The following is a 22186-nucleotide window of genomic DNA, read 5'->3' as shown; positions in this document are numbered from 1 at the left end:
TCTGGAACTCAGGGTCCCTGGAAGGAAGTACCCAGGCAATTGGGAGGCCTGTTGTCTGGCCCTGGGCTGCCAAATGATTTTCATACCGTGGGGGCCCTGGAAGTGCCGCCATATTCAAACATGGCCTCCATCTCCATCCTGGGAGCTATACTGTTGAGCAGCTGCTCCCATGGAACCTTCTTCTGGAAAGTAAGCGCAAGCAGGGATGTCTCTGAGGAGTCCAAGGTTTTCCTCATGAGAAAACTAAATGTGGCTCATTTCACTCTGAACCAAAGCCTCCTCCCTCAGGCTGTTGTGATCGGTACCTTTCTTTGCAGAGCTCCCAGAATATTCCATCATTCATTCCTTCGTTCAGCAGTTAATATGTTATACACCAGCTGTGTGCCAGACATCACTAGGTGCAGGGATTGTGTAAGGAATAAGACAGCCCTTTCTTACGGAACTTATGTTCCAGCAAGGAAGACAGTAAACAGTGAACAAATAAACAAGTAAATAAGGAATGTTGTGAAGCATTAGGGCTTTGAAACCAATCACGTAGGATGCAGGGCCATGAAGGTAAGAGGCCACTGTCACTACACCAGTCAAGGAGGGATGGGCTTTCAGAAGAGGGACATTTGAACCGAAACTTGAATTAATCATGAGAGAATGGACCACGTGGATGTGAGGAGAAGATTATTCCAGGCAGGACAGTGAGCACAGTGGTCCTCGGGCAGGGATCTGGGAGCAAGAGGGAGAGGGGCTGGAGACAGACCAAGGGGTGGAGACCCCCATCAAGGGCAGTGTTTCTCAACCTTTTTTCATCAATTGCCCCCTCCCTAAAAGGCTTTTTTCTGCTGGAAGCGTCCGACTTCAGCTCAGGTCATGATCTCACAGTTCGTGAGTTTGAGCCCCATGTCGGGCTCTGTGCTGACAGCTTGGAGCCTGGAGCCTGCTTTGGATTCTGGGTCTCCCTCCCTCTCTGCCCCTCCCCTGTTTGTGCTCTGTCTCTGTCTCTCAAAAATGAATAAATGTCAAAAAAATTTTTTTAATATTTTTTCTGCTTTATTTTTTTTAGTTCAATTTCTTTAAAGAAATAAACTAAAACAGCTCATGCATTTCTCCCATCACCCCACCCACCAACTCTGGCAACCACTTATCTGTTCTCTAGATCTACGAGCTTGGTTTTTAAAATATATATTATATACAATATATTTTTTTAATTTGTCTTTGTCTAACTTCCTTCACTTAGCATAATATCCTTGAGTTTCATCCATGTCATCACAAATGGCAAGATTTCCTTCTTTGTTATGAATGAACAATATTCCTGGTGTGTGTGTGTATGTGTGTGTATACCACATTTTCTTTATCCATTCATCCATCAGTGGGCACTTAGGTTGTCTCAATATCTTGGCTATTGTAAATAATGCTGCAGTGAACGTGGGGTGCATATGTTTTTGAGGTAGTGTTTTTGCTGACTTAGGGTACATATCCAGAAGTAGAATCGCTGGATTATAGGGTAGTTCTATTTTTAATTTTTTGAGGAACCTCCATACTGTTTTCCACAGTGGCTGCACCAATTTATATTCCCACCAACGGTGCATGAGGGTTTCCTTTTCTCCACGTCCTCACCAATACTTGTTATTTGTCTTTTCGATACTAGTCATTCTGACAGGTATGAGGTGATCTTTCCTTGTGGTTTTGGTTTGCATTTCCTGATGATGAGTCATGTTGAACACCTTTTCATGTGTCTGTCGGCCATCTGTATGTCTTCTTTGGAAAAATGTCTATTTATGTCTCCTGTCCATTTTTTAAAATGTATTTATTTTTGAGAGAGAGAGAGAAAGAAAATGAGTAGGGGAGGGGCAGAGAGAGAGAGGGAATCCCAGGCACAGAGCCTGACACAGGACTCGAACCCACAGACTGTGAGATCATGAACCGTGAGCCAAAACCAAGAGTGTGACGCTCAGCAAACCGAGCCACCCAGCCACCCCTCTTCTGCCCATTTTTTAATAAGATAATAATTATTATTTTTTTTGCTGTTGAATTGTATGAGTTTTTTATATATTTTGGATATAAGCCCCTTATCAGATGTGTGATTTGTACATATTTCCTCCCATTTAGTAGGTTGCCTTTTTCATTTTGTGGATGGTTTCCTCTGCTGTGCCCATAGTGTCTTCATTAATCAGGGAAATCAGGAAGCATGATGCCTCTAGCTTTTTTCTCCTTTCTTAAGATTACTCTGGGGGAGCCTGGGTGGCTCAGTCGGTTAAGCATCCAACACTTGATCTCAGCTCAAGTCTTGATCTCAGGGTCATGATTTCAAGCCCCATGTGGAGCCTACTTTAAAAAAAAAAAAAAGATTACTCTGGGTATTCAGGGTCTTTCATGGTTCCATATAGATTTTAGGATTATTTGTTCTATCTCTGTAAAAAATGCCGTTGGAATTCTGATAAGGATTGCATTGAATCTGTACATTGCTTCTGGTAGTATGGACAGCATAACAGTATTAATTCTTCCAGTCTATAAACACAGAATATCTTTCTATTTAAGCGTCTTCTCCAATTTCTTTCACCAATATCTTGTCGTTGTCAATATACAGCTCTTTCAACTTCTTGGTTAAATTTATTCCTACATATTTTATTCTTTTTGATGTAATTGTAAATGGGACTGTTTTCTTAATTTCTTTTTTTGATAGTTCATTATTAGTGTAGTATAGAAATACAACAGGGACACCTGGGCGGCTCATTTGGTTAAGCGTTTGATGATTTCGGCTCAGGTCATGATCTCATGGTTCATGAGTTCGAGCCCTGAATCAGGCTCTGCACTAATAATGCAGTGCCTGCTTGGGATTCTCTGTCTCCCTCTCTCTCTCTGCCCCTCCTCCACTTGCACTCTCTCTCTCTCTCTGTCTCTAATAAACTTAAAAAAAAAAGCAAAAAAGAAATATAACAGACTTTTGCGTATTGATGTTGTATCTGGCAACTTTATTGGATTTGTTTATTAGTTCTGACAGGTTTTTGATGGAGTCTTTAGGGTTTTCTGTATGTAATATCACGTTCTCTGCATTATAGCAACAGTGTTACTTCTTCCATTCCCTTTTTTTTTCAAAATTAAAAGACATTTATTCTCTCATTCACCATATTCACAGAACAAAAGATTTATAACTTGTGTTTAACTTGATAGATTTAAGTATTTCTTCCTTTCCAATTCAGATGCCTTTTATTTCTTTTTCTTAGCTAATTGTTCGGACTACAGCTTTCAGTGCTATGTTGAATAGAAGTGGCAAGAGTGGGCATCCTAGTCTTTACCTGATCTTAGAGGAAAAGCTTTCACCAGTGGGTATGAGGTTAGCTGTGGGCCTTTTTTACGTGGAGGCACATTCCCTCTATACTTTGTTGACAGTTTTTATCATAAATGGATATTGAATTTTGTCAAATGCTTTTTCTGCATCTGTTGAGATGATATAATTTTTATCCTTCATTGTGGACATTGAACCATCCTTGCATCCCTGGAATAAATGCGACTTGCTTGTGGCGTATGATCCTTTTAATGTTTTATTGAGTTCTGTTTGCTCATATTTTGTTGAGGATTTTTGCGTCTATGTTCATCAGGAATGTTGGCCTATAATTTTCTTTCCTTGGGGCATCTTCAGTTTGGGTATCAGGGTAATGCTGGCCTTGCGAAGTAAGTTTGGAAGAGTCATCTCTTCTGTCTTTTGGAAGAGTTTGAGAAAGATTGGTCCCTTAATTCTTTGTTGAATGTTTGGTAGAACTCACCGGTGAAGCTGTCTGGTCCTAGACTTTTGTTTGTTGAGAGGTTTTTGATTACTGATTCAATCTCCTTACCAGTAATTGGTCTGTTCAGATTTTCTGTTTCATCATGATTCAGTCTTGGTAGGCTGTGTATTTCTAAGAATTTATCCATTTCGTCCATGACGTCCAGTAAGAATATAAGAGATACGGTTACTTACAGTTTACGTACTATATGTACACGTGAAAGGGTAAGATATTTCTGCTCCCTAAGAGCTAATTCTCTCCCCCTTCGGGGGCAGTATTGTCCCTGTTGAGAATGCACGACATAGGGCCTTATAGGCAGTTTTAAGAGATTTGTGTGCTCCAGAGTATATTTGAATTCAGAGTCGTTCAAGACACTAGCTCTATAAAGTCCACACCCAGGGTTCCACCTCAGCGTCTACTAGACCGTCTCCAGCTAAAAATGTTGGAAACCGAACTGCTTATCCCCCTCCCCATCCCTCGACCCCTTGCTCAGGTCAAGGAAATGCAGTGGCATCTGAGACTCCTCTTTCTCTCATACTCCAACTGCTTCTCGCCCCTTCTCTGCTGTCGCCCCAGCCCAAGCCCGCACCATCGCTTACCTCATCTGTTACAGTGGCCTGCCACCTGGCCGTCTTGCTTCACCTCTGCTTCCCCAGTGCCTTCCAGGTCATAGGTGCCCCACGGGAGAGGATGAAAGAGAGGAGAGGGGAGAGGGTGCTGAGGGTTGTCCCAGTGGGCTCCATGAACCAGAGGGAGGCAGGGGGAGCCATAGAGGAGCTGGACCTTCTCCCAGAGCTCCTGCCCCAGCCGGTGTCACTGTGGGAATACAGGGGATGTGTGAATGCCGATTCCTGGTGAGGCCTGTGCCCCTGGCCCTTCCTGCCACACCTGCCTCATTTCCTGCCTGTGCCAGTCTCCATCAGGCACTGACCTCATCGCCCTCTCGGCGCCCAGATACGGCATCTTTCCTCATCAGACAGACACTGGGCTCCGTTCTCCCAGCAAATACTGCTGGGGGCTACTCTGTGCCCTCCTCTGAGTTCAGGCGAGGAAACGGACAAGTAGGACAAACTAGTGGGTAAAGCGGCCCAAGCACAGGCCCCCGTGTCCCCGCCACATTGAGCTCAGCCTTCAGCCCAGAGTTCAGGCAAGGGGTTCCCTGGGACCTCCCCCGCCATCCTTTCTCAGGGCCTCCTGTCCTCATAGCGTTTGCCCTCCGTGCGGTCAGATGCTTTGTGATCATCTCATTGCTGTCTGTCTCACCTACCAGCCTACAGGCCTTCTGTGGACAGACACATATCCGCGTGGCCTGCTGCACTCTCCCCCCAGCCCGGCAGCCACCAAACCATAGGAACTCAATAAACATTTGTGAAAAAACAAGTGAATGTGAGAGCCAGGGTGTGGAGCTCAGAGGAAGGAAGTTTGAACTCATTAGGGGCAGCCTCTCAGCGAAGGAGAGCGGGAGGGTGTGTGTGCCTGAAGCACACATTCTGTCCACCTGGCGATAATGCAGAGAAAGATGGGCACCTGGAACTCTCTAGAATGAGCACAGCCAGGCTGTTCCTCCGGAGCCTTTCTTTGGGCCTCTTATCTCAGTGGCCTTGGTGCAGCAGGGGAGGGAGATGCCAGGCCCTCTCATTGGCCAGAGTACACAGAGCACACTCCCCCATCACCGACCCTGGCATTTCAGGGTCACGGCCAGAGCCACATATGGAAGATGAGACGCTACTTTCGGGCTCTGGCAAGCAATGATGATTCTTTTGCTTTCCCTTCTAACAGCCCAGCTGCTGGGAGGCATTGTCATAGAAACAACGCTTCTGGGGGGGGGGGAACCCCCCTTTTGCTTTCCCTGAAGTTCTGCTTCCTGAGTCTGAGGAGCAGGGAGAGGTCCAGCTCTCCCCATTTCTGCCCTCCCCTCCGGAAGGCTTCCTTTCGTGCTCTAGAAGGGAATAGAGACGCGCAGGTGTTTCTAGGCTTCAGCGGCATGGCAGGCTGTGGCTTCCAGGGCTGTGTGGACCCTCCACAGCCCCTCGTCACTCAGACCCCTGGACCACTGTCTCTCTCAGGGTTCTGTCTCTGCATCTCCCTTCAGACTAGCTCAGGCTGGTCCCATGCCCTCTTCAGGGCCATCACCCTGACTTCAGCAAGATGGGGGTTGATGCTCTCTGACCAGAGAAAACCGTGGTGCTGGTTATGGTAAGAATTGGGGGGAGGGCAGGTGGGCTTTTGCAACAGGGCTGGGAGAGCTAAAGTGACCCACGCTGAAAGTCAAGTCAGGAGCTGACGGGTGCCCCCTGCACCACAGGCCACTCCAAATGGATATCTTTTCTCTAGATAGCATGCCCTTGTGCGCCTCTCGTGTTTCCCCAAACTCTCCAATTTCGTCCAAACCCAAGGCTCTTTCCCCTCATTTCTACCTGGTGAATAACTTCTTACCTTTAAAAGAAACAGCTCAGGGAGCCTGGCTGGCTTAGTCCGTGGAGCATACAACACCTGATCTAGGGGTTGTCAGTTCGAGCCCCACAGTGCGTGTAGAGCCTACTAAAAAACATTTTTTTAATATTTTTTTATTGTTTTTTACACTTATTGATTTTTTTGAGAGACAGAGCACAAGTTGGGGAGGGGCAGAGAGAGGAGACACAGGATCCGAAGCAGGCTCCAGGCTCCGAGCTGTCAGCACAGAGCCTGACGCGGGGCTCGAAATCACAAACCGTGAGATCATGACCTGAGCTGAAGTTGGACGCTTAACCGACTGAGCCACCCAGGTGCCCCTAAAAAATATTTTTAATAAAAAATAAATAAAAGATAAAAGAACTGGCTTAGAGCTAGAGTCCCCCTGACCCCACCTCACCCCACCAAAGGGTGTGAATTTTCTTTGGGCTCCATAGCCATTTGCAGTAACCAAAGCACCTCCGTGTCTCCTGGTCATTTCTTTGCTTGGCTGTGTCCACTACTAGACAATGAACTCCCTGGAGACAGAGACTACCTGGGTCTTATTCATGTCTGTAAAACTGGAGCCAAGCCCAGTGCCCGGCACTCAGTAGGTGCTCCATGTTGGGGCCTTCACGAAAGAACGTCTCCGGAGAGGCTCCGTAGGAAAGATGGCCTCTGGGAGAGGCCTTGAAGGCTGTAGGATTTTGACAGTGTCCCATACAGGAGGGCCAGGGGGACGTTTTTCTTCGTGTGTTTTCTTGTCTGTTATCTGTGTCGTCATACTAGAAAGGAAGAAGCACTGGGACGGGGACGTTGTCTTTTGTGTCCCCGAAGCTTGTGCAGTACCTAGCACAGAGTGAGCATCTAGCATCTATTTAGTGGATGTGTGGATAAGGATCTGCCAGAAAAGTCTTCATGGAGGAGGTGGGGTTTGGGGGAGTCTTTGAAGGAAGCAAGAGAAGGAGTTTCTGGGTCCAGGAGAAGTGAATTTGAAATGAGGAAAGGTGACTGTGGAGCAGTGAGGAAGGGGTTCCGCAGGGAGGCAGCAAAGTGGACAGACAGAACTGAGGGGGTCAGGGACCCAGGCGTTATCTGGAGCAGGGCTCTGAGATGAAGCCTCAGGCATGGGAGCTCTGGCAGGTAGTAGGTCCTTCACGACCTGAACAGCAGGACGTGGTCACCTTCCCTGGGCATAAGCAGGGCCCTGCCCTGTGCTGGTGCACGTACAGGAGTGTGGCCCTCAGCAGGCGGCTCCTGGACCGGGACACTGAGGACAGGGAGAGGGGGACCAAGGTCTCCCAGGCGTCCCGGTGTAAGGATAGAGGTGCTGACTGTTGAGTTAGGAAGAGACACAGCAAAAGCACTCTGTGTGAACTGTAAATCTGATGAACAGCCTGGACCCTCAGGGGAGAAAGGAAGAAGGAAACTCCTAGGGAATGAGGCCTTGGAAGCTTCCATTCAGCTCCATGCTTTATCCCAAGAGAAGTCATCTGGGATCTGAAAACCAAGACAGGCCTCTGTCCCACACACCAGGCGGGGGTGTCTGGGCCACGTGTTAGCCAGCAGGGAAAGCAGGGTGTCCTTCTGGGTGGCCCATGCTGCCAGCCTAGGGACATGTCTGCGAACCTGCCTGGCAGACAGGGAGACACATGGTATGCTTTTCTTATTTGCACTCAGCAAAAATTAGGAAGCACCTCATTTCCCAGGATCTGCCCAGGGGCAGTCATATACCCGCTGTGACTGAGTCTTTGTGGCTACCTGACAGGGAGAAGTCCTAGGTCTTTTTATAGCTGAGAACACCGAGGCTCTGAGAAGGACTCCCTCAGTGCTGCCCACTGAGCAACTGAGGGCGTGTTGCAAACTGCTATCCCTTGTCATTCCAGAAAATTCCACAGCCAGTGTGAGCGAGGCAGAAAGGAAGGCCCAAGTATACTACCGTGCATGTATGAATGAAACCAGGATCGAGGAGCTTAAGGCCAAGCCCCTGATGGAGCTGATTGAGAAGGTGAGTTCTTGGAGCAGGCTCTCATGGATCTCCTCCAGCCTGAGCCACCTGCCTCCGCCCCTCTGGCTGCCACCCCAGCTCTCAGGTACCAGTGGGGCCTGGCGACCTCACATCTCCAACCACCACACCCAGCTGGACTGTAGAACCTGTCGGGGCTGAGTGTGTCTAAGTGTGTGAGTGTGTGTGTGTGTGTGTGTGTGTGTGTGTGTGCGTGCGTACACGTGCTCATGTGTACGCATGCGTCTCTGTGGGTGGGAATATCTGTATTTGTGTCAGGGTACGCGTCAGCACCTGTTGTGGATGTGTGCCACATGTATGTATGCCTCTCTGCATCTGTGTGTGGGATGGGGGCCGTATTTATAGAAAAAGCATTTCTCTACCTTGTTGATTCCCTTTCCGCAGAGGGTGTGTTTTTGTGAAGAGGGGTATGTTCCAGAAGGACCAACTGAAAGTCTCAGATCTGAAGCAGAACCCCCTCCCCCCCACCCCAGGGCACCTGGGTGGCTCAGTTGGTTGAGCGTCTGACTCTTGATTTCCGCTCGGGTCGTGATCCCAGGTAGTGGGCTCAAGCCTTGTCAGCTCCGTGCTGAGTGTGAAACCTGCTTAAGATTCTCTCCCTCTGCCCCTCTCCCCACTCTCTTTCTCTCTCTTAAAAAAAAAAAAGAAGAAGAAGAAGAACCCTCTCCTCCCCCGTGAGGAGGGCCCCAGTTACCCCAGGCCTCCCATTCTCTCACGGGGGAGGACTCTTTCTTGCTGGGCACCTCCCAGTCAGCCTTGGATGGACTCTGCAGGGGCTGCCTATGACTGGCCAGGCTGCCTGACACCCACAGAGGGTGGCCATGGATGTTTCCCAGCTGTCTCATGCTCCCTCAGGGCCCCGCTTCCTGGCTTGGCTCTGAGAAGTCATTGCAGCAGGATGGGGAGCTGTGGACACCGGAGACCAGACAGTCCTCCCCTCTGGCACTGGTCCCACATGCCACTGTGTGCGAAGCCAGAGACGCCGAGGAGATTACAAAATCCCATCTCCGGGGCACCTGGCTGGCTCAGTTGGTAGAGCATGCGACTCTTGATCTCGGGGTCGTGAGTTTGAGCCCTGTGTTGGGTATAGAGCCTACTTGAAAACAAAACTCCCAGGGGCACCTGGGTGGCTCAGTCGGTTAGGCATCTGACCTCGGCTCAGGTCATGGTCTCACGGTTCATGAGTTTGAGCCCCGCGTCGGGCTCTGCACTGACAGTGTGGAGCCTGCCTGGGATTCTCTCTCTCATGCTCTAAATAAATAAATAAATAAATAAACAAACAAACAAACAAGTAAACTTAAAAAAAAAAAAAAGAGTCCAAGCTCTGAAAGACACTAGAGACCATGGCTTTATCAACCTTTTTAAAAATACGGAGACTTTTTTTTTCCATAGGCACAACTGAATTTTGTGCACAACTGAATCCACATGAGTCAGTATTCAAAAAGTGAACAGGCTGTGGGAGAAGTCTCCTTTCCATCCCCATCCCCAAGAGAGCAGCTGCCACGTGGATTCATTGCTCGCTCATTTAGGGCAAATCTCGTTCCACCCAGCGTCTCCTGTTGCTGGTCAGACACTCGACGAAGACCATCCCTTTCATTTGCTCTTGAGGCTCAGAGAGGTCAGATGACTGCTCTGGGTCACAGACCAAGTCCGTGGCAGGAGCAGAATTCACACCCGGGTCTCCTGCCACCTCTTCACCTCCCCCTTCCCTCTCTCTGCCCGCAGCTAGGGGGGTGGAACATCACAGGTCCCTGGGACAAGGACAACTTCCAGGACACCCTGCAGGTGGTCACCTCCCACTACCGCACGTCTCCCTTCTTCTCTGTCTACGTCAGTGCCGACTCCAAGAATTCCAACAGCAACGTGATCCAGGTGAGCTGGCCTGGGTCCCCAGGAAGACGAATGGGCATGTTTTGCATTTAACCTGTTCTGAGTTTTGCAAGCGCCGGAGTAGGGGCAGACTTGCCCTGGGCGACAGGCCTCTGGTTTCTGAGCCTGGATTATTTCTGGAGACTCTGAACCGTGAGATTTTTGTCGGCAACAAATCACGAAAGAGCAGGCCGCCGTCCTCGGGTAGGTGGGGTCAGTGCAGCACAGACGGGTCTCCGGGGTTCTGATCGGTCACCGTGGGCCCCCAGAGTGATGCCAACTCCTGGACACAGCTAAAGCCCCCTCCCGGTTCCCTCACCTCAGCCTCCGCCCTTTGTGGCTCTGCTTGGAATGGCTTGGAGTCCCTCTCTTCCTGCCGGAGCCTGCCCTGGACTTTGTATCGGCACCCCCAGGGAAGCCCCGGCCCTGATCCGCCCACCCTCAGATGAGGAAGCGAGGAGCCCGGGCTGGGGGCCGTGAAGGCCGAGTTCCCATCCAGTTCTGCCTCTCACTCAGCAGTTGACCTCGGGCAAGTGCTTCAACCGCTCTGAACTGCAGTTTCCTTCTCAATCAAACGAATTGTAACAACACCTCCTCTAGGCTCCGAGAGTTGCTGTCAGGAACTGACCCTCCCCTACCTGCCAGACCCTCAGCACGTCCTCCCCTGGCTCTCTCCTTTGAGTCCTCATTCCAGCTCTGAGGGCTAGGTATTATTTCCCCTATTTTCCATGCGAAGAACCTAAGGACCAGAAAGGTTCAGTGACTTGACTAAGGCTACAGGGGTCTTAACCACTGCACCGTCTTGGGAAGTGTTTAATTAAGTAGAAGCGCCATGCCAAGCCTAAGAGGTGTTTAGAGGGAGGGTGGCTCTAGCCCTTCGGAAGGGCCCAGAATCCCCGTGTCTGGGCAGCTATGCAGCCAGACATGTGTCTGTTCCCACGCCGGCTGGCCCCACCCCAGAGGGGTCCTCCGCTACCAGCTCCTGCTCTGGCTGGGACCCAGGCCAGTCCTGTGTTGCCATGTGCCAGCTGTCCCCACAGCAGGCGGTGTGTATGTGCGACAGGAGACCCCCTCTCACTCCTGCCTTTCTCTCCAGGTGGACCAGTCTGGCCTGGGCTTACCCTCAAGGGACTATTACCTGAACAAAACTGAAAACGAGAAGGTGAGTGTGCTTCTTCAGAGAGAGTGGCTCCCAGCCCACACCCTGTGACGTTTTACCCTCTCAGTGTCCCCTCCACATCACACCTGTGTGGGTCTTTGAAGCTGGAGTTGCACTGAGGAATCAGTTATCTGATGGATGATAGATAGTCCCTGGCAGAAACAGACTAGCTGTTTCCCATTCAGGCATCGTGGGCACAATAGGCAGGGGATGGACAGGTGTCTTTTGTCCCCACTGTAGAGTAAGACAGCAGTAATGGCCATGGCCATCTGTGGGTGCTAAGCCTCTTATATACTCACCTCTTCCCCCCGCCCCCCCCCCCAGTAACCCCACAGATACAGAACGTCTCTGAACTTCATTCACCTCATCTGCCATGTGGGTATTATTTTTACCTTGCCTTTTATAGAGGAGAGAGCAAGGCCCAGAGATGCTAAGTGACCCACCCAAGGTCACATAGGGGTGAGGCTGAGATTCACATCCAGACCTGCTAACTCCAAAACCCATGCCTCTCATGATGTCCCGGAGAAACCTCGTCTGTGGTTCATCATGTCTCCATTCATCCTGCCCACTTATATTGGGCGTGCACCTACCAAGTGCCTGATGCTGGGGGGAGAGTGGGGACTGAGACAGTCATGGTCCCCACTTAGAGTCTAGCAGGGGAGGCAGACGTTAATGAACTAACCACCCAGTTGGAGGCATAATGACAAATTGTGATAGCTCAAGGGTGAGCTGAGAAAGTCGAACACGGGAACCTAATTCAGATCTGGGGACATGGTAGAGGAGGGCAGCTCAGAAAAAGTGTGTTGTAAGAACTGAAGGATGGTCTGTGGGTAGCTTTCCCGTGATGGGCGTCCGAGCGGGAGTGTGGGTGGGGAACAGCAGGGACCCCCACCCACTCGAGCACCTGAGGGCTTCGTCCCGAGTTCCATGGGCAGCCGGTCTGCGGACTTCCCGCACTGGGCTGGCCCTGCCCCACCCGCCACCCGTGTCCAGCGTGCAGCAGGTGACACGACTGATAGACTGCGGGTGCTGGGCCCACAGGTGCTGACGGGATACCTGAACTACATGGTCCAGCTGGGGAAGCTGCTGGGTGGAGGGGACGAGGCCACCATCCGGCCCCAGATGCAACAGATTCTGGACTTTGAGACGGCGCTGGCCAACATCACCATCCCCCAGGAGAAGCGCCGGGACGAGGAGCTCATCTACCACAAAGTGACAGCTGCCGAATTGCAGGTAACGTGAGCTCCGGTTGACGTGGAGCCCGGGGCAAGCGCAGGGCTTCAGGACGTAGGGTGCTGGGCTGGAGCTTTTATACCCACTTCATCAGGTCCCCAGAACAACCCTAAGGAGCAAGGATGGTTGTCGCCCCAGTTCACAGATGGGAAAACTGAGGCTCAGAGAGGCTAAGTTATCTGCTGAAAGCCACATAGCTTTTCTGTAACAACAGCATTTACCTGGGGAGGCTCTGTGGTCATGACGATAATAGCTCACACTGATTGGGCATTTCCATGCTCAAGCCCCAGTCACATCGAGCCTGGTGTATATACAGCAAACAATAGACCTGAGAGGTGGGTTCTGTAGTCACTTCTCCCTTTTCCAAGCCAGGAGGTTAAGTGACATGTTCAAGGCCCTGAGGCTCCCTAAGTGCCAGGGGAGCTGGACATTGGACTCACGCGTGGCTCATGGCATCTCTGTTCTTGACCACGATCCCTGGCAACCTCCTGGAGGTGAGAGGGGGTTTCTCTCTGTCACCGGGTGTAACCCATTGGAAAGCAAGTGGCCCCTCTGCTGAAGGCTGCCCCCTGGTGGCTCCTTGAGGCTTGCAGGTGGTGAGTTGACTGCCAGTTCCGTCTTCCCAGTTCACCGTGTGTTGGCGTCTGGCTTTATCCCAGGTCCCCAGGGTTGCAGAGGAATCAGCAAGGTGGCCTTGGCCAGTCTTCCTGTTTCCTGCCATTGCCTAGGAAGCCTCGGTGAGGCCTGCTTCTCCGCTGGGGAGGGTGACTAGGCCACTGTGCAGGGGTTCCACCGAGATGTCTCCTCCCTCCTTGTCTACCTTGACCAGCCAGGTCCCGCCCACCCATTGGAGTTGGCTCATGCGCTCTCCTTTCAGAAAGAACACCTCGGTCCCTACCCTTTTTCACCCTCCATTCCTTGCTCTGACAGTTATAGGGCCACCATCAGGGCCTTGCTCTGGAGGTTCTTCCAGGGTAGAGAGGAACACCAACCAGGAAGCAGTCCCAGACTCACTGCTGAGTGCTCTGGGTGAAAGAAGATGGGCACTAGGACCTGAGTAGGGGGAAGTCAGGGAAGGTGAGTGGGATGTGTGGGCGAGAGGAGCACCAGGCTGACAGGGTGTCCCAGGTGGAGAGACAGCCCAGGCAAAGCTGGGATGAAGGTGAGAGAGTCTCTTCTGGGTGCCAGCTGCCCTTCGGGTCCCCGGAGGAGCTGGCATCGGGGTGAGTGGTGTGCGTGGGTTGTTACAGAGATCAGCAGCCTGTGTTGGGGACCATCTGGCACCGTGTTGCCACTCTGAGGCCCGGAGGTCAAAGGAGATGCTGTCTGTGCAGTGTGATTTGGTTTGCTCCAGCTGTCCACTTCTCAAGGCAAGAAGGGCCCCAGCAGCAGCCCAGCCCCCGACGGTGGCCATAATGCCAACCGACCACCCCCAGGGAAGCAGAGGAGACACAGTAGCCCTGAGCACATCTGCCCCAGCGTGGCTTCCGGGCTCTACCCCAGGGCACCTTATAACATTGCTTTTGCTCTGATCTTCGAGCAAGACAGGAAAGGCTTTTCCTCCCCCGCTGCTGCAGAGCCCTCCAGGTAGGGGAGGACTTTAGCAGAGGTACAGGCCCTGGGCTTGGAGTCAGAAGACTGCTCTGGCCCAGCCCCACTAGGAGCTGTGTGACCTTGGGCAAGTCACAAGACCCCCATGTGAGCCTTTGTTTCCTTCCTCACTCATTCACACCTGCTTTATTCCAGAACACAAGAGACAAATGAGAGGCAGCCCCTGTCCCCATAAGGTACACTGGTTCTTTAGTCACAGAGTTCTTTGAGAACAAGTTGAAAACTCTGGAGTGTCTCCCAGGGGAACAGGGCATGTGTGCATATTAAAAAAGTATGTCTAGCATTTAAAGATTAAGTCCTGGACCCCTGAAACCTAGTATCCTCCAAAAGAATCTCTTCCTGGCCTGCCCACAGGGTTTAAGAGGATGAGATGAGGCAAAGGATGAGATTTCATTTTGTAAGCTCATGTGCACAATTCAAATGTACTGTAGTAATCGTTATTCGTGTTATTCCTTTGTTGTTGATGATGCCAGCCCACGTCTCTAACACTAAACCAATTTGATTTATTCCAGCCTTGGACAGAGAATGCCTTGCTATTCCCTGGTAGCTGGAAATTTGGTTTTCTTCCTATACCCCAGGTGACTCAGGGAAAGGTGTGCCAGCCTTCACAGTATGTGTCCAGGCTAACCCCACCAGAATAGAGTGGTTCCAGGCCAGCCCCCATCAGAATCTGAATTCAGAGCCACGAATCAGACATCCTTCTGTTCCTTCTCTGGGGGCCTGAGGCCCTTCTCATTCCTTTCAAAGACCTTCCATATCAGAAGTTGTTTGAGGGGTGCCTGGGTGGCTCAGTTGGTTAAGCGTCCGACTCTTGGTTTCAGCTCAGGTTGTGACCTCACAGTTGCATGAATTCGAGCCCCGCACCGGGCTCTGCGCTAACAGCATGAAGCCTTCTTGGGATTCTGTCTCTCTCCCTCTCTGCCCCTCCCCTGCTCGCTCGCTCTCTCTCTCTCTCTCTCTCTCTCTCAAAATAAATAAACTTAAAAATTAAAAACAAGAAAAAGTTGTTTGAGCATGAGTCCTGTCCTCTACTCTAAATTCTCCAGCTGAGATCATGTTTGATAGCATCTTCCTTTTCTCTCTTATTTTGCAAGCCTACTTGAGCTGGCTGGTTGGTGACCAGCAGTACTCTTTGGCTGCAGGTTTGGAAAATAGAGCTGACTGGTGTGCCCCAAAGGATTTGAGTCACAAGTGGAATGTCCCAGTCAGTTAAAACAGCCGTCTCTATGGAGACAGATCTAGGCACACATGTTTAAGTTAGGCGTTCACTAAAGCAAGATTGCAAATGTGAAAATTCTGTTCAACACACACCTTATCTGGGGTTATGGGAATTTGCCTGCACGGAACACCTGCTCTCCCTGACGAAACAGGCGTGTGTCAAGTGCACAGGGATTTATCACCACCTGATGTCTGTACCCTGATTAGAATGTTCCAGTCGCCTGCAGTTTGCGAAGCTCTCGTTCATTGTGTAAACAATGACATTTTGTAAACCTGGTGAATTTCCCAGGCGTCTTTGCCAACAGATCATGCAGGCAGGTGTCTCTAAGCGTTGAGCCCTATTTGACCGTCTCACCTGGACACCTCCCAGTTTTGCAGCCACAGAAATTGTTAAAGAGAAGCCCCAGAGGTTACCTGCCTAGGGGATTCTTGCCAGAGAGAAAGAGTTAATGGACAAGCTAGGGGGAAAGGCAGCTCAGGTTTGAAGAGCAGGCCATCCCCACGAGGTACAGAGCAGCCAACCACGGTGAGGTGGGGGGGGGGGGTGCAGAATGTTGTCCCCATTTTATTTGTATTTATATTTGTGTTGGGGGGGGCATTTTAGAGAAAAGCTACAGAACGGCTTGAGGTCCCAGAACAAGTTCATGGTGAAGACTCTGATCCACGTCTCCTCTTGGAGTCGGGTGGGCAGGGATGTGCGGGAGCCCGCCGGGCACGCCTCTTTGGAATCCTGTCTGGAGCATCTCTGACAAAAACCACCGCAGGTAGTTTGCGGTAGGTCCTGATGCCACTACGAATCGCCTCCCTGCCCCCCGAGAGCTGGCACACACGCTGCCTGTGGGAGCTGCCCTCTTCTGTCCTCGGAGGTCCTTATTCCCCGAGAGCTGAGTTGCCCTTTGAAACCGGACAGACGAGGGAGCCTAGAGTTTAGACCTGCACAGTCACTAGCTAACTACGTGAACTCAGAAAGGTCACCTTAGCTCATCTGCAAAGTCGGCATCTGTTAAGGGGAGGGCTTTACGACTGTTTTCTGACTGAGGGTATCGTAGGTAGTTACCAACAGGTTATAGGTTCATCTGATGTTGTAGATTGATTTTACATTGTACATTATTGATCGATCTTACCATATGAAGGCCGATTGTAATGTGTCTCTTGCAGCCTTTGTCTTCAGTTCTGCCCTTTTGCAAGGGAACAGAGAACAGAATTTATAATCCTTCAAGCCCAGGCCCACGCTTGGGAGACCTTGAGAATGATTACGATAGTTAATATCGATTGAGTGCTTGTTAAGTGCTGGCTACCATTCTCTGTGACTGACACATATCAGCACTTTCGCTGTATAACACAGTATATGTTTGCATCTTGCAAAATTACAGGGCGAAAAAGTAAGAACAACAGGTCGTGTGGGAGAAATAGGACTTAGAGAGTTCCAGGGCCCTGCAGTTTATGAAGCTCTCATTAATTGTATAAACAACTCCAATTAGATTCAAAAGTTGTGCCACTTGAAAGACATCACGCTAAGTGAAACAAACCAGTCACAGAGACAAATACTGTATGGTTCCACTTACATGAGGTAGCGGGAGCCGCCAAATTCATAGAGACAAAAAGTAGAATAATGGTTACTGGGGGCCCAGTAGGGAGGGAACTAGGGGGGGGGGTTCTTGTTTAATAGGTGCAGAGTTTCAGTTTTGCAAGATGGAATCTGGAGATGGACGGTGACGGTACTTAATGTCGCTGAACTGCATGCTTAAAAATGGTTTCGATGGTAAACTTCATGTTTGTGTATTTGACCACAGTTAAACCCAGAAGTTGTGCAAGTTTGTAACCAAAACAATAACCGGAACCTGGAGAGAGCTCGGCATGCCTGGAGGCTGCCTGGCGGGCAGTGGAGGAAGGCTGTTGTGGACACAGAGACCGTGCAGGCAGATGGGCTCTGCGCAGTGGGGCTGCTGCCGCTAGGCGGGCTGAGAGCAGGCTACCTGCTCGAAGCTGGGAGTTACTCGAAGCCGGAGTGCAGAGGGAGCTCTGGCATCGGCCGTCGTTTTAAATGATCTTACGGGCACCTGGGTGGCTCAGTTGGTCAAGCATCTGACTCCTGGTTTAGGTTCAGGTCATGATCCCAGGGTTGCAAGGTGGAGGCCCGTGTCGGGCTCTGTGCTGAGGGTGGAGCCTGCTTAGGATTCTCTCTCTCTCTCTCTCTCTCTCTCTCTCTCTCTCTCCCCCCCCCCCTGGCCTCTCTCCCCAGCTCATGCACTCACTCTCTCTCTCTCTCTCTCTCTTTCTCTCTCTCTCTCTCTCTCCCACCCCCTGGCCTCTCTCCCCAGCTCATGCACTCACTCTCTCTCTCTCTCTCTCTCTCTCAAAAATAAAAATAAATAATAAAAAATAAATGATCGTAAAATAGAGCTGACCAGCCAGCCTCCTGTGCATCAGCAGAGCTGGGGGCTTTTCCTTTCTCGCTGGAGGTTGTCAGTCTAAGCTTATTTTTTCAGATCCCGTGCCCAAGAAAAATCACCTGTGGCCCAAAGCATTTGCACATTATACTGCTATCATTCTCGAATTTACCGGTCGTATAGCCTAATCAGCTAGTAATTGGTATTATGGAAGTGCATGTTGAATGGAACAGACAGCATTAACCTGTTTAATCCTTACACTAACCCCATGGCATGAGTTCTGTTATGATGAGGAGATCCCTTTTCAGACGAGACCCCGAGGCACAGAGTGGTTCATCCACTTACTCACGGTTACACAGCTAGTAAGTAAGAGAGCTGGAATACGAACCCAGGCGGTTTGGCTCTGGATGCTACACAGCTTTCCGTTATAGGCCCGTCTGGGCTCAGTTTCTTCATCGATACACTGGGGACAGTGGCGCCTCCCACCGAGGCCTCTCATGAGGTCCCGCTGAGAGAAGACGTGTGAGTCGTTTGCAGTGGTACCTGGCACAGGAGGGGCTTGCAGAATGGTAGCTACTGCTGCTGTCACTGTGTCCCCTTTATTCCGTCCCAGCTCCGTTTCAAGTTGAAGTTGGTGTTTGGCTCCTTAGAATTCTGTCGAGAGCATCTCTGACAAAAGCCAGAGACCTCAGTTCGACATCTGCACAGGGCGCTGTCCGTGCCCAGCTCTTCGGAGGCATGGTGCCGCCTTCCTCGGAAGAGCACCCTGGAGCCTTGGGCGTGGAGGAGAAACAGCCCAGCCAGAGTCACACGGTCTCTTCCCTTCCAGGCCTTGGCGCCAGCCATCAACTGGCTGCCCTTTCTCAACACCATCTTCTACCCCGTGGAGATCAATGAGTCCGAGCCTGTTGTTGTCTACGACAAGGAGTACCTGGGGCAGGTCTCCACCCTCATCAACAACACGGACAAATGGTAAGGGACGGCCAGGCAGCCCTTGGGGTCACACCCTCCTGCTGCCGCTGCTGTCCTCTTCTCCCGCCAGATAGGTGTGGCCAGCGGGTGACAGACTGACTCAGGAGCGTGGGCCCTGGGGAGAGGCAGCCCTTCAAATCCCAGCCCCTCCCCCCACCAGCTCTGTACCCTTGGGCAAGTTTCTCGCCCTCTCCTGGTTCATGCTCCCCATCATAAAATGGGGCTGGAAACAGCACCTACCTGGTAGGGATCCCAGAGCCGAGTGAGAGTATGACTTGGAATGGGGCTCAGTGAATGTTCGCTCATATTTGTAGCTAATACTTCTGATTTTTTTTAATTTTAAAGATTTGTTGGAGAGGCTTTTGAAAACTACAGAAAAAATAGAAAAAACTTAAACTTACCCAAACACTGCTGTTGATTCTATGGGGTGTGTGTGTGTGTGTGTGTGTGTGTGTGTGTGTGCGCGTGCACGTGTGTGAGGGAGAGAGAGGTGAATTTTCTAATACATGGTTCCTTTTCTCCCCATTGTTGTGACCACATGTGTAATCTGCTTTTCTCTTGACCTTTGTCAAGAGCATTTTCCCCATGTTATCCCGCACTCTCTGTGGACCTCATTCTTCACGGCTGCACAGTATTCCACCAAGTATACATATGATTATTTACTCAACCCTTCCCCTATTGTCAGACATTTAGGTTGGTTCCAGTTTGAGGCCAGATGCTCACTGTTGTGAACATCTCTTTGTACCAAGGTGGCTTCTTTGCAAAGGTGACAACAGCCACAGAGGATTCTCTGTGCCCTGAGGGAGGGGGCAGTGAGCTCTTTCACGCAGACCGTGGAGGGGCTGGCCAGGGCTTCCTCTCCTGCCCCTCCTATTCTTAAGGCCCCTTTCCTGATGCTGGCCCTCTGGCCGGGACATCTCCAAGCTGGGGACATGGCAGCCTCCTCCCTGCTCCAGCCCAGCAGTACACAGCATCCAGGGGGCATCTCCATGCTGCTCTTCCACGGCTTCCAGACAAAAAGCAGCTATGCAACAAGCGTGTATTGAGGACGTGTGATGTACAAATCACCTCCCTAGGCACTGAGGGGTTTTCAAAAGAGGACCCAGGCTCTGCCTTGAAGAGCTGACATTCCCCGTTAGTGAGCAGTAACCTGCCAGACTGGGGCAGGTCGGGGAAAGAGCCTGCTAGCCGAAGGCCGGTTCTGAGCGCCCCCTAAAGGTCAGTGGGGGAAGTGCTGTGATGCTCTCAGCTCTGGGCCCTTCTGAGCGGTCTGATCTCTTGCCCCAGCCTGCTCAACAACTACATGATCTGGAACCTGGTGCGGAAGACAAGTTCCTTCCTTGATCAGCGCTTTCAGGACGCCGACGAGAAGTTCATGGAAGTCATGTATGGGACCAAGAAGGTGAGCCTCTGTGACTGCATTCCTATGCACGTGCTGAGTACCTACTGTGTGCCAGGCCCTGGGTTGGAGGCTCTTGTGACCTTAGTGTCCTCTAGGGCGGTGGAACTCATGAGGGAGGATCTAAGCTAGCTGGGGATGGACAGAAGCTTCCAGAAGGAGATGATTACATCCAATCTCAAAGCGTAAAGAGGAATCTTAGAGAGTTAGCTACTTTACAGCAAAAGGTGGCTTTTGTTTTCTTCCTTCCAACTCCTTCTCGATGCTGGTGATAATAAACGCTTTCCTGTAACTCCAGTGATCTTAATATCCCTATGAGGTGGGTGTGATCATCATCCCCATTTTATACAGGGGACCTCCAGTAATACTGCTGCTTCTCCATAAACATAAAACACTCGGTGCAGCACCTGGTTCATGGTAAGTCCGCACATGTGTTCACTGCTGTCGTGCTCCCTGGCCCCGAGGGCCCATTCTTCCAGAGGTCCCAGGGCTCCAGGACCCTCACTCCCACCCTCTCAGGGCCCCACCCTAGGTGGGAAGTTTCCCAGACACTTCCACTTTTTCCCCAAGGAGGTCACCCTCTCCTTCATGTAGCCCACAGACATGTATTCATAGGACATGAGTCCCTTGTGGGAACACAGAGACAAGTGAGGTGGCATCTGTGCCCCAAGAGCCCACATCGTGAGGTCCTCATATGTGCTGATGGGACGCACACCAAGTCAGGGCCCCAGGGAGGTGCCCCAGCCATAGACCAATAGAGGGCGAGGTGCTAAGCTTGCCCAGTGCACCCACCCAGGACAGCAGCTAGCAAGACCCCAGGGGACGGGCAGAGCTGGCTCCGGCCGCCCTGCCCCCATGGCCCTTCCTAGAGTCCAGTGTAGTAGACAGAGCCGGATAAGGGCTGGCAGAGAATGGTGGGATGTGGGTGCTGGCCTCCGGTCCTAGAGTTCATCCTGGGAAGAGTTCTCCTTTTCTTTACCCTCCCCATATATACCCACCTCTGGCAGGAAGGGGACGGAAGGAGAGGGTGGCTGGGAACAGGCCCTGCTCCTGACAAGAGGGGCCTCTGAGGGCACCAAAGGACCTCAGCCATGAGAGGCCTTTGCAGAGAAGGACCTGGGGAAGGATTGGCTGCTTTGCTCAGCTGACCCGCCTTCCTGCTCCACCTGTACCTACCTTGGACCGGCCCTGGGTGAGCCCTGGGTCACAGACATGACGAGACATGGACTCTGTCCCCTGGAGCACTTGGCTTCCCACGGGACTTTATTCAGGAAGGGTCTGACCAGGACTGGGGATGGTAGTTACAGAGATGCCTCTGTGTGGGGATCATGTACCTGCATCATTGCTTACCCACTGGGTACAGATGAGGAAACGGGCTCTAGGTGGTGAAGGGTTTCCCAAGTCACCCAGCAAGGAGGCAGCCAAACTCCATTTCAAACCCAGCTCTGGATGACGGTGACATCTTGGCACTTTCAGCCACTCACTAATGCTAACGATGATCATCATCATAATAAAAGACATCATTACTAGATGTTGCCTTTTGTAGGCATTATGTCACCAAGTTCCTATAACAGCTCTGTATGTTCAGAACTATTATCATCAGCCCATTTTATAGATAAAGAAACTGAGGCTCCATGAGGGGAAAGGACGATTCAAAGTCACACAGCTCATTAGTGGCGGGTGGGTTCTCAAACCTAGCACAGTTGATTCCACAGCCCCCACCCGAACTCTGCTCCACTCAGCCTCTGCTCTGCAGAAGCCAGAAGTCAAAAGTGAGCTTCCTGGTGGTTGCCAGGGGCTGGGGGCAGGGAGGCGGGCATGGGGAGTTGTTCAATGGGTAGTTGTTCAATGGGTGTGAAGTTTCACATTTGCAAGATGAAAAGTTCTGGAGATTGGTTGCACAGCAATGTGAATATGCTTAGCACCACTGACCTATACACTTAAAGCAGCTAGAATGGTAAATCTTCTGTGTATTTTACCATGATAAGTAGCTAGGTAGGTAGGTAGATAGATACATAGATACATAGGGAGAGCTTCCCTGGGCGAGTCTCAGAGTGCAGGGTGCTACTCTAATCAGTGGGATGCTAAGAGCTGGTGGAGCCCAGAAAGGCTTTGCCAGAAGCC

General features: G+C 51.1%; 1 protein-coding gene across 5 annotated transcripts in view; it reads left to right on the top strand.

Moving 5' to 3' along the window:
- ECE1 (endothelin converting enzyme 1) overlaps positions 1-22186 on the top strand; it is a 115907-nt gene that overhangs the window by 74826 nt on the left and 18895 nt on the right. For all 5 annotated transcript variants that reach the window (XM_030325623.1, XM_030325625.1, XM_030325626.1 and 2 more), the window contains exons 5-10: positions 8072-8193; positions 9937-10083; positions 11177-11242; positions 12281-12472; positions 18521-18663; positions 19951-20065. In XM_030325623.1, coding sequence (XP_030181483.1) covers positions 8072-8193; positions 9937-10083; positions 11177-11242; positions 12281-12472; positions 18521-18663; positions 19951-20065 — 785 coding nt within the window. The remainder of the gene's footprint in view (positions 1-8071; positions 8194-9936; positions 10084-11176; positions 11243-12280; positions 12473-18520; positions 18664-19950; positions 20066-22186) is intronic.

Source organism: Lynx canadensis, chromosome C1, assembly GCF_007474595.2.
Source record: "Lynx canadensis isolate LIC74 chromosome C1, mLynCan4.pri.v2, whole genome shotgun sequence".
Taxonomy (NCBI): Eukaryota; Metazoa; Chordata; class Mammalia; order Carnivora; family Felidae; genus Lynx; species Lynx canadensis.
The sequence above is the reverse complement of the archived record's forward strand: the minus strand, read 5'-3'. Positions and strand labels throughout refer to the sequence as shown.